At 55.3% G+C, this 12,190-nt stretch overlaps 1 protein-coding gene across 6 annotated transcripts in view; it reads right to left on the minus strand.

The window, feature by feature from the left end:
- KAZN (kazrin, periplakin interacting protein) overlaps positions 1 to 12,190 on the minus strand; it is a 760,285-nt gene that overhangs the window by 40,637 nt on the left and 707,458 nt on the right. For all 6 annotated transcript variants that reach the window (XM_066270382.1, XM_066270383.1, XM_066270384.1 and 3 more), the window contains 2 exons: positions 9,100 to 9,270; positions 1,523 to 1,712 (listed from right to left, as the gene is read on the minus strand). In XM_066270382.1, the coding sequence (XP_066126479.1) occupies positions 1,523 to 1,712; positions 9,100 to 9,270 (361 nt within the window). The remainder of the gene's footprint in view (positions 1 to 1,522; positions 1,713 to 9,099; positions 9,271 to 12,190) is intronic.

Here is a 12,190-nt window from a genome sequence, read left to right on the forward strand (position 1 = left end):
AGACAACCCATCTCTCTCCTGGTAGACCATGGCAGCCTCCTAGGGGCCTCCCTCCTCCATGCCTCACATTGCAGTGAAAGCCAGGCATCTGGTCACCCTGGGGGTAAACATGCACACTCTTCCTTCTGACCTCTGAGGCCAGAAGGGATACAGCCCTGCCCACCCCACCAGCCTCTGCTTGTGTCACAGCAGCCTTCTGACAGTGCCCAACACATGCCATCTCCCTCCTGCCCCAGTCTCTGCTGGTCCTGCTACCCACTGGGAGAATTCTCATCATTCAGGCCTGTCCCAAAAGAGGCCTTCCTCAATGATCAGTCTCCCTCTCACTGCCTTCCTCCCATCAAAGCACCTGTGTTCTGTCAATTACAATCTAATCACTGTGTGCCAGCTTAGTTATGTGTGTGTTGTCTGTCTTCACACCTACAATGCCAGCTCCATGAGGGCAGGCACCCTGGGTGTCTTATCCATGCTGAACCCAGAGCTCACAGTGCTTGGCACGTAGTAGGTGCTGAATCAACAGTCACTGAATGAAAGGCTCAGCTCAGAAGGCACAGCTGGAAGCATGCACAGCTGGAAGCCTGCAGAGGACCCCAGAGACTGCTTCCCTGGCAGTGGGTACAGGCTCTGGGTGGAGGAAGCACGTCGTTCAGCAATACTGACTGAGGGCCTACTGTGTGCAGATAGCACGTGAGTAGGCAGGACTATATTACTGAGGAAGACAGTCCTTGCTGCCAATGGCCATAAAGTCTAGGGGGGGAGGTGGATGGCAGAGGGGCTTTGGAGTCAGAACTTGATTCTCAGCTAGGTGACGTGACAGCAGGACTTGGGGCCTCCAAAGTCTAGCTGCCTGCCCCCCAACTGCATCTGCCTCACAAAGGCAGCCACTCACAGGAGTGACAGAGAATGAAGCCAGAAGCCAGGTGGGCTGCAGGTGCTGCCCAGAGGCTGACCACCCCCCCACCCCCCACCCCCGTACCCAGTGCCTACAGCAAACACCTATGCCATTTATTTCTGGCTTTTCCACACATTATGTGACTGTGTGAAGCTGTCATTCAGGGAGCTCAGTTGTCTCCTCTGCCAAAGGATGCCAGCCATGTGACCCAGTCTGGAGTTTAGACACAGTGATTGGTCCTGGGGTGGGCATGTGACTCGGGCTGGCCAATCAAGAGTCCTTCGTTGGGGTCTGCTATGTACATAGAGGGAAAGTTTCTCTATCACAAGACTTTTGAGCTGTAAGCTAAAATCCACCATCTGGGGAATGTTTGGCTGCCTCGTGGAAAGAGACAAATGAAAGACGAAGCCAATTGGCGGCAGGCAGAGCTGAGAGATGCAGTCAGACAGACCCAGGTACCGTCTAAACCTCAGGATCCAGCCGTGTCGGAGGTCTGGCTCTTAGACTTTTCAGTTACATGAGCCCGTGGCTCCTGCCCCACGCTTCCCTCAGCAGCTTAGTGCAAATGAAGAGGCTGCCCTCCTGAGAAGCCCCCACAGCTGTGGGGGGGAGGGGCTGGGGGGCACTCACCTTGCCGGTCTGCAGGGTGGGGGGGATGTGAGTGGTAGAGGGTCTGCTGGCTCTGCCGGATGGCTGCGGTCAGCGGCAGGTCCGCCTGCACCACCCACTCCTGGTTGCCGTTGAGCACCGTCTCGCCCGGCATGGCGAGTGAATGCCGCTTGGGGACGTCCTTGGTCAGCGTAGCCAAGGACTGCTTGGCCTAGAGAGAGAGAGAGCCAGGAAACAGAAAGAGGGTGACGTGATCAAGGGGACCTCTTGGCCTGCTGCTCGGCCATCACTCACCATCGTGAGAAACCCACGAATTGACTTCTGTCCCCGGGCATCATCTCTGGCTCTGCATCGAGTGCCAATCAGTGAGTTAGCATCTGCAACTGCAGGCCTCGCCGGGGGATACCTCTTAGCTCCTGACCAACACAAAGCGAGACCAGCAATGTAAACAGAAAGGGGGAGGGCAAGCACACACTTATCACCCATTCCTTTGGGCTCTCTCCAGGGCCTAGCTGGGATCTGAAGGACACTGCGAGAAAACGGGGTTTTGGCTTCCATTGCTTTACCTTCTCCCAAGTTCAACCTGTGATCCCCACCCTCCCCCCATCACAAGGTCCTGCATAACGCAGGCTGGGGAGGGCCAACACCCAGCCCGGCTCTCGGGATCACAGGATGCAAGTGCCCGGGACGCGAGGGAGACCAGGGACAGCGTGGGGCTGAGTTAGGACGGGTGGGACAGGCAGGCAGCTCCTCCTCTCTCTAGCTGATGACTGAGGTCTTCCTTAACTTTGGGTTACCTCTCCCCAGGATATGTGGGCTTTTATTAGAAACAATCTCAAATTATTTGGGAGAGAAAAAGGGCACGTATTAGAAACGTATTAATGCATTTTCTTCTCACCAATTTCTAGTTCCCAGCTAGCTTCCCAGGCTCATGCCAGGGCTGAGGGGGGACATACAGAAGGGCCCAAGGGTCTGGCACTGGAATTTCCAGTGAATCTGATGCCCCAGGGGCAGTGACAGGCAGAGCTGCCTCCGTTTGCCCCTAATGTGAACGCAGATAAAATGAAAGACTTTATCTCATCTTTCCTGCTCCAGAACTTGCCATATCTTGCCTCAGGCCTCAGGGTCTTCCTGGCAGAGCAGAGATTCCAGCAGATAAACGGACAGTCCTTGGCCTAGAGCCTGATACACCCTCATCACACTGAGGAGCTGGGTTATTTTAGGTAAATCACTGCCTTCTCTGAGCCTCAGTTTCCACATCTGGACAATGACAAGCCTGGACCAAGTACTCTTTAGGATTGCCTCCAGCTCAGACACACCAGGAGTGTGTGAAATCACCCCCCTTCCATCACAAGCCCCTGGAGAATTTAAACCTATGTGGCGGGGGGGAGGGTCAAGTTGAGAGTGTCAGCCCCACCCCAAAGTGAGATAATAATTTCTTCCCTCACTTAGAAAACTTTCATGTACTCAGCGCAACAGCCCCGAGTCTCAAGCAGGGAGTGTGGAATGATCTCTGCCTGACTGCAGAGAAACTAAAAGCTCAGAGAGGTTAAGTGAGTCCTCTAAGAGTGCACAGTAGGCATAACATCCAAGTCGGAGATCCAAGCCTGGGTGTCTGACTGGGAACCCTTTGTGGGTTCCACGGTGCCCATGCTTTGAGGGACAAAAAAACAACCAGCATAAGGGATGCAGACCCAGTCCAGGAGGCAGAGAACGGGCATGTCTAGTCACCACGGAACCCCAGCACCTGGCTGGGGACTGGGCACAACCAGGGAAGCACTTGGTAAAAACCCGCAGAGTAAGTGGAAGCAGGTCTCTGCTGTGTCGGGCCGAGGGCCCAGGGAATCAGCTCCGCTGGCTCACAACCAGAGCAACAGAGCGACCCCTCTGTTGCCGGGGCCATCGAGCCCGGGGTGTCTCAGAGCTGCCACGTGCCGGCAGCAGCCCCAGCTTCGTGAAGACTCACGTCTCCTGGACCCCTACACCTCACTCGTGATCATACCTGCTTTTCCTTCCGGGTGCACATGTGTCTGGACCATCCTGGGGGGATGCTCCTGGGGGGATACCCTGCTCCCTTCCTCCTGCCCAGTCCATCCTGGCTGCCCAGAAGGGGATCGGGAGAGAAATGAGCATCCCAGCGGGCCTCCTGTTATGTGGGGATTAACCCTTGCCCTGCCCTCGTGTAGCATTCCCAGCTAGACACGTGGGAAGCCCAGGAAAGTCCCAGCTGCCCTCTATGGCCGCACAGGAAGCGGACTGGACAGGGCCACGCTCCTGTCCCCACCGGCCTTCTTCCCCCCGGGTGGAGCGTCACCTGCCGGGGACTTGGAATGGCACCTCCTAACTCGGCAGGCAGCTTGACATCACTGCTACCTGACAACGGGGCGGGGCGCTAGGGTGGGTCCCACAGGCTGGGGCGGTGTCCCTGTGAGTGCTGAGGCGCAGGACCCTCTCCCAAACCGCCCACTGAGGACACTGCACCTCTGATACAGAGGCACACAGAGGCGTGAGCTACACACAAGGCAGGTGAAATCTTAAAATCTGCACACACACTGTGGCAGTTTAGCTCGTGACCACACAAAGCGAGACCAGCAATGTAAACAGAAAGGGGGGGCCAAGCTCACACTTATCACCCATTCCTTTGCCCCCCCCCCCCGCCCCCCATGGCAGTTCACGCAGCATGTCTGACGGAGCTCCGGAGCTCTGGCACGCTCTGACACTCCTCTGCTCCTCTCTGGGCCTTCACACCCTGCCTGCGTCCTCTCAACCCCCGAGTCTGGAGCCCCTGGGAATTGGTGAGTCGCCCAAATACCCCCACGTGACAAAAGCCAAACATCTCGGTTCAGACTCCACTTCCACTACTTAACTGCTGTATGACCTTGAACAAATCAGTCCGTCTCTGAGCTTCAGGATCCTCCCTGGTACAATAAGAAAACCGAGAGGGATCATTTCTGTGTAAGTGGCGCCCCCTGGAGTTGTGCAATGAGTTGGCCCAGCACTGCCTCCAGAGCCTGAGCTCTGAACACTGATGGCTTGGGTTTGGTCCCAGTCCTGCCCCTCCTTAGCGGGGGATCCTGAGAGAGGCCCCTCGCCTCTCTGTGCCTTTGTGCCCTCGTCAGGGTTGCTATGGAGAGTGTGTGGCCCATGGTAAAGATATTCAATAAAGATAAGTGTTATTATGAAACAGTATTTCACGAGTAGGAGTCAGATGTGGAATAATTCACGTGAAGGCCCGGGATACCGTCTGGCCTATTGTCACATTAAAAAAGTAGCAGTCACGGTGGTGTTTAGGATTATTTATGTCTTCTGTAAGATGAGGTGATAAAACTCAGGAGGCGGAGGGGGAGAAAGGGCAGGGCGCTGCCCTCGTCCACTCTCTGGGCCAGGCCGAGGAAGGCCCCCAGCTGCCTGGAGGGCCTGCTGGTCTGGGGGCCAGCATGTGTTTCCATGTCAGAGAGAGAGCCTGCCCGTGGGGACGCTGTGAGTCCTGCTAACCCGAGTCCTTCACTCGCTTTTCACGGGATTCCTGCCTGTCCAGGGCACCTCCCTCCGGCCCAAAGGACGGGAAGATCTGGAAGCAGGAACCTTCCAAAAACAAACAAACAAACAACAAAAAACACAAGAACCTTCAAGCTCCTGTCAACACCACTGGAACAGACTGCATCTTAATCAAACAGGTATCACGCCTGCTACAAGTTGACACAACTACCCTCTTCCAGGGCTGAGTAGTGGCTGGGCCCCTTTCACAGAGCTCTGGGCCGCTGGAGGCAACAGGTCTGGCACGGAGGCAGCAACATGAACCAATGAGGCAAACACAGGCTCCAAACCATCTCCAACAAACACAGGCTCCGGAGGTGGGGGGAGACTCCCAGGGGACGGTGCTGTGCTTGGGCGGGTTCTGACCTCACGTGCGGGGGCCAGGGCCGAGGCGAGGTCCAGAGCTGGCAGCTGGCTCAGGGCAAGGCTGGCCCGCTGGTCCGAGACGGCAGTGGTCCAGGCCAGGAGGGGCCGGCAAGTGGTGCTTGCGTGGAGCATGGCCGTCAAAAAGGAACCGAGCCTCGGGCCATGGCCACGGCTCCACCCTGCTGGACCCTGCCTCTCAGTCACCCTCACCAGGCCTGCCTCTTACCTGGGCCAGATTAGGAAACGGAGGTCCAGGCAGGTTAAAACCGACTTGTTCAAGGTCACACAGTGACTGCTTATTGGAATAGACACGAGAATCCATGTCCCTTCGCCCCTGTGGCCTGAGGACAGGATGGGCCTAGGACAGGGGTTCCCAAACTGCGGCCCCCTGAGGCCATTTATCCGGCCCCCGCTGTACTTCCGGAAGGGGCACCTCTTTCATTGGTGGTCAGTGAGAGGAGCATAGTTCCCATTGAAATACTGGTCAGTTTGTTGATTTAAATTTACTTGTTCTTTATTTTAAATATTGTATTTGTTCCCGTTTTGTTTTTTTACTTTAAAATAAGATATGTGCAGTGTGCATAGGGATTTGTTCATAGTTTTTTTTATAGTCCGGCCCTCCAACTGTCTGAGGGACAGTGAACTGGCCCCCTGTGTAAAAAGTTTGGGGACCCTTGGCCTAGGACATCAGTAATCACAGCTCACATTTATTGAGCATCCATCGTGCATTCACAGTGACTCACCATCGCCCCATGAGGGTCTTACACACGTGGAGACTGAGGCTCATAAAGGTTATGTCCCAGAAAATGGCAGGACCCAACCTGGGACTGTGTTGAAACCAACTGGCCACAGTGTTTCAACTGTGTTGAAAACACTCGTTTCTTAAGAAACATCCTACTTTCCAGATGACTGATTGGTTTTTGGCCGGAGTGAATCCTCCAGGGAACACTGGGAAATGTCTGGAGACTGTTTACTTTTCACAACTGGGAGATGCTACTGGCATGTATGGTTGGAGGCCAGGGATGCTGCCACACCCCATGGTGCCCAGCATGGCCCATGGCAGACTTTCCCGGCCCCAGCTGCCGAGGGTGAGAAGCCCCATTTACACAGTGGTGGCCAATGTAAGACCATTTTAGCAGTGGCGACAGCCAGCAAGTTCAGCGTGATCAGGCGGCCGGGGGCAGGATGAATGCTGGGGGAAGACTATGACCTCCCGCCCGCCTGCCCGCTGTATGTGATGGTGCCTCCTTTGGGCCAGCACCTGGACGTCCCTCAAAGGCTTTGGAAGCGAAGCCATCGCAAAAATGGAACTTGGGACCGCTCAATTCCCAGCTCTGCCCCCACCTCACTGGGGAGCCCCAAGTCTGTTTCCACACGTGTGAAATGGGCACAACGAGAACTCACTGGAGTGACTGCTAATGGTGCGGGGCTTCTGTTGAGAGGGATACAGTTGTTCCAGAACTAGATAGTGGTGATGGTTACACAACTTTGTGAACACACTAAAACCACTGAGTCGTGCATCTTAAAAGGATGAATTTATGGTATGTGAATTATATCTCAATAAAACAACGTATGTAAAAATATATACCTATACCCAACAAGAGTGGTGCCATGGAGCCAATGTGGCTACAGGGGTGAAATCCCCCCACGCGTGGTGGCGCCTGGTTCATCCTCTCCTCTCAGCGGGGGGGCATCTAGCAGGCCACTCTGCGTGGCGTCCCGGCTGGCCCCCCTCTGTGGGGCCTTGGCTTTGGCCTTCTACCTTCCCACTGCGCCCCTGGGCCCCCGAGTCCCTCCAATGCATGCTGTGAGACTGAAATGAGGCTGGAGGCTTTCTGTGGCTTGCGACCCAAGGACGTAAGGTACAGGTGCAGGAAGGGGCCCTCCTGCTGGCCTCGCCCTGGCCAGTGGTGCTGTAGGGGGAGCTGGCCAACACCACCTGGGGCGGGCAGCCCCGGGGGCCTCCAGGAGGTGAAATCCTGCAGATGGCAGGCAACGGGGAAGACCTCCGGTCAGGCGGACACCCCAAGAACACTGAGGCTGTCGGGGCTCTTAGGAGAGCCCCTTCCCTCTGCCTCTGAGCCCTCTGTCTTCTTACAACAAACCCACCACCCCCGAGCTGCAAACATTCACCCTGACTATTCATACTCAGCAGAGGGCTCTGTGGCCTGTCAGAAGGAGGGGGATAGAACCTGAATTTTGTTGGCCAGGACGGAAGCAAGTTGAGTGGTCTGGTCAAGAGGACAGTGGAAGCAGAGTCTCTCAATCCTGAAAGACATCGGAATTCCCCAGGAGGTTTGAGGCCAGTGCCCCAAGGTAAGGAAGACAGATCTGTCTGCCCACAGGGCACTGGGAAGACCTGGGAGAACAGGGACCTTGCTTTCTAGGTCTGCACCTTGAAAGGGCTCGGTGTGGGCTGCAGGTGGCAGGCTGCGAAGGCACCGGCACTGCTGACCCCACTGCTGGGGAGTCGCCTGCCTCCAAGCCCAGGATGGGATCTGACAGCTGCCGCTTCTTCCTGCCCTGGGCCGTTTTCACCACTAGGGGTCAGCATCGGACAAGGAGACCCAGGTGGCAGAACGCTGAAAGGGTCCCAAGACGGACCCATGGATCTTGACCAGGACTTGACCGCCCAGGGTCCTGGAGGAAGTGATTGTAGAAAACTTTTGTCTCATCATATCCTCACTCACCATGTATAGGTACTGTGCTAGGCACTTCCCTTACGTTATTTCATTGAAATCCTTACAAGAGCCCCATGATATATATAATTATCCTCCATTGGTGAAACAGAGGCTGAGAGGTGAAGGATTCTGCCCAAAGTCATACAGCTAGAAAGTTATGGGAGCTGGATCTGAACCCAGAACCCATGGCTGCAACCAGCTTGCATCAGTGCTTTGCAGGAGAACGTGGAGCCATGCAGCCCCTCGCCCCCAGAGTCTCCCAGCCACTTCATGGGGCTGACAGGATGGGACAAAGACCGTCAGCCCCACCCTAGTACCAGATAAAGGGCAGTGAAGCCCAGAGAAGTTCAGTGAGCAGACTGAGGTCACACAGGAACTGGCAGAACAGAACTGCACGGCTCTGGACCTCAGTTTTTCCGCCCTGCCCAGACTCACCACCGGGGCCCCTTGTCCCCCCAGGCGGGCTGTGCATCACAGCAGAAAATAGCCTTTGGAAGTATTTTTAAGGTTTGTTCTAGATTAGAAAAAAAGTAGCACTTTGTTCCTTGACAACCCAAGTAAGACCTTCTCACTATAGATAAAAATAGCACCTCCCCCTGCAAAAAAGGATAATAAAACTCACTTGTAATCCCCAGTATTCAGAGATAACCATTAATTTTGGGGTGTATTTCTTCCCAAATGTTTTCCTACATAAATATGTATATTTTAAACAAAAATGGGCTTTTGTTTTTATAGTAGCCTGGGGAGTGTGCAAGAGTGAATGGTCTCTCAGCACCCCATACCCTAGGCCCAGGCAGGTGGGTGAAAGGGTGCCCCAGGCTCAGGGTTGCTGTGGGAAGATGCCAATCATCACAGACCCCACCCCTAGCCCTGCCCCCTCCTCAGTCCTGCTCTGCCCAACTCCACTCCACTCTAGGATTCCTGGATGAACCAAGGTCGGTGGTGCCCTGTCTCCCAGCACGAGCCCTGTGTCCTGGGTGTGTCAAGGCAGGGCTGGGAAGGGAGGGGTCTCACCATGGCCAGCTCGGCCTCCAGCTCCTTCATCCGGTTGTCCTTGAGGTCCAGCTGGGAGCGCAGCGCCGTGGCGTGGTCCGTGGCCTCCTTGGCTTGGCGCCGAAGCTCCCACTTCTCCCGCTCCAGCAGGTCCTTCTCCTTAGCCAGAGCTTTGACGGCATCCTCGCTCTCCTGCAGGGGGAGAGCGCCAGGGCGTCACCACGGGGTGTGCAGGGACTCCTCTCGGCCGGGAGGGGCCTTGACCCCCAACCACAGGAAGACGTGGTGTGGCTAGGAGCTCAGGCTCTGCAATGGGAAAGCCCTGGGTTCGAGTCCCGACTTTGCCACAAACTAACTGGGAGACTGGAACACAGACAGACCATTAGTAGGTACTCAGGAAATACATATTTTTCAGTGACTAAATGAGCCAACGCATGTCATAGGTGAGTTGCTTAACTTCACCTGGTCTCCCAGTTTCTCTGTATTTAAAATGGGTGGGTGTGTGTGTGGGGGTGTCAATACTATCTGTCTTCAAGAATTTGTTATAGAGACTGAACTCACTCACAGGAGGGACATATTTAAACAGAGTCTGTTGAAAGTTAGGGTCAATGAGTGGGTCTGGGGCTTTGTTAGGTAGTTTGGTAATATGTCTGTCACAGGGAAACAGGGACAAAGGAGACACCTGCAGCCACCAGCTCCTTCAGCCTTGGCTGCCATGGGGTGCCACCATGCCACAAGGTCACAACTGATAATGAAACAGGCCGAACCCCCCAGCTAGCTGCTGTGTCTGAATGCAGCATAGCTCCCGGCCAGCATCCCCACCCGTTTTCTCCGTGACGCCGACGGAGGGGCCCGGGACCCTCGCTGTGCCATTCCGGAGCATTCAGTGGCAAGGAACACGTGGCTGAATCAGGTGCCTGACCTCGGTGGGTAAGACCCAGGTTTCAGAACAGCAGATGTCCTGCCCAGCCACCCAACCATGGCCTTCCCATTCCCCAAATCAAGACCCAAACTCAAAGTCTCTTTGTGGCCCGGGAATGCAGAGAGGTGGCCATCTTGCCTCGTCTAACAGCCCTGTCGCCGAAGGCCTGACTTCCGGATGGCCGGGGACCAGGAGGCTGAGGGAGACACCTGGCCCGTTGGTTGTCCCAGGGCTTTAGCTATGCTATCTGGCTAAGGTTCCGGGGAGAGTCTGACTTGAATTCTGGCTTCTCAAGGATGAGCTGTGATGACTCTCGTGCCTCAGTTTCATCTGAACCACGGGGATGACACCAGATGTACATCAGGGTGTTACTGTCAGGACTGAGTGAGGTAATTCAAACGGGGAGCTCAGCAGGGCGCCGGGCACACAACAGATGCTCAGTCCCTTCACTCAGATGTCCTCTCCCGGCGGCCTTCCCTGACCACCCACCTCAGGGAGCGGCCCTGCGTTCTCTCCACCCCGCGTTCTGTATTGGTACCTGGTATCGGTCGTTCAGTCAAAATTCACAGATCCATCAGCAGGCCCCAACCGGACAAAGCCCCCGCGCCACGGAGCTTACACTGAGGCACCCTCCTGTGCGCATGCCCTGCGTGAGGAGTGACGCGCCGCGTTCCTTCATTGGCACACACCTGGGCCCCAGGGCAGCAGCCTGGCACACAGCAGCTGATAAATGCTGCCGATTAAATGCACATGCACACAGTTGCTGCTGTGACGCACAGCAAAGGTTGCCATACGGTGGCTCTGGCAGCTTGGGTGAGGGGAGGACATGCTTTCTATGTCACCAGCCCCTGCTTCTCAGTGAACTCTAGAGGAGCAGATACAGGGGACAATTCCTTCCAGGATGTGTCATTGGCACCAGCACTCTGGGGTCAGCATGCCTGGGTGTGAGTCTCTGGCCCTGGACAGTGGCTCAGTGGATAGAGCGTCGGCCCGGCGTATGAACATCCTAGGTTTGACTCTCAATCAGGGCACCCAGGAGAAGCGACCATCTGCTTCTCTCCCCCTTCCCTCTCTCTCCCTCTTCTCCTCCTACAGTCAGTGGTTCGACTGCTCGAGCGTGGCCCCGGGACGTTGAGGATGGCTCCATTGGAGCACAGGTGCTAAAAATATAGCTCGGTACTCGAGTATTGGCCCCAGAGAGGGTTGCTGGAAGGATCCTGGTTAGAGAGTATGTGGGGGTCTCTCTATATTCCCTCCACCCAACTAAAATAATAATAATAAAAAAAGATAAAAAAATAAGTCTTTTCCAAATTCCATTTTTATGAATGAATCTAAACGGTATTGTGAAGCCATTCTAGAACACTGACACTTTGGCTCTGCAGTGGTCATCAGTGGCTGCCCATGGCCGCCACACCTGCAGGGCCTCTGATCACTCAGCAGCGTCACGTCCCCCCACCCCCACGCTGGCTGAGCTCAAGAGATGCCCCTCAGGAGATGCCTGGTTACCTGTGACGTAAGAAAGAATGGCAGGGTGCTGGGAAAGGGGGCCTCCGTGGTGACTACATCCCCAGGGAAGAGCACACTTACAAAGACAAATCTGACGCCCTATGACGCCCCAGGTTGGCCACATCGCCACTGAAATGCCTAGCACAACAGCCCCGGCACACAGGGACAACCACGACCTCATCTCCGTGGTCTGCTTGGGTTGTCCTCTAAACAGCAAAAGCAGAAATAACTCATGTGTTCCTCTGCACATGTACGGAGCAGAGCATGGAAGGCCAGCAGGGGTGGGAGCTCACACGAGTGGGCTCTGGAGCCAGACCCCCTGGGTTTGTACCCTGTCCCCCTTTCATAATTGTGACCCCCTTGAAAGTGACTTCAACGAGGTCTCAGTTCTTGCCTCTGTAAAATGGGGGTAAGAGGAACGATCATGCCTCACGGGCCCCTCCAGTGGGGGAAGGAGAAAGGCGAGAAGTGGACCGAAAGGTAAGGCTAAATGGTCCTGTGCCGTTTAATGACGGGGCGCCTTCTGAAAACTGTGTCATTAGGTGATCTCATCCGTAAGTGCAAAGGTCAGAGGCACTTACACGAACCTAGATGGGACAGCTCACTGCACACCTGGGCTGTATGGTCTAGCTTATTGCTCCTAGGCTACAAGCCTGTACAGCATGTTGCTGTATTAAATACTGT

This window comes from Saccopteryx bilineata, chromosome 3 (genome assembly GCF_036850765.1).
Source record: "Saccopteryx bilineata isolate mSacBil1 chromosome 3, mSacBil1_pri_phased_curated, whole genome shotgun sequence".
Classification (NCBI taxonomy): domain Eukaryota; kingdom Metazoa; phylum Chordata; class Mammalia; order Chiroptera; family Emballonuridae; genus Saccopteryx; species Saccopteryx bilineata.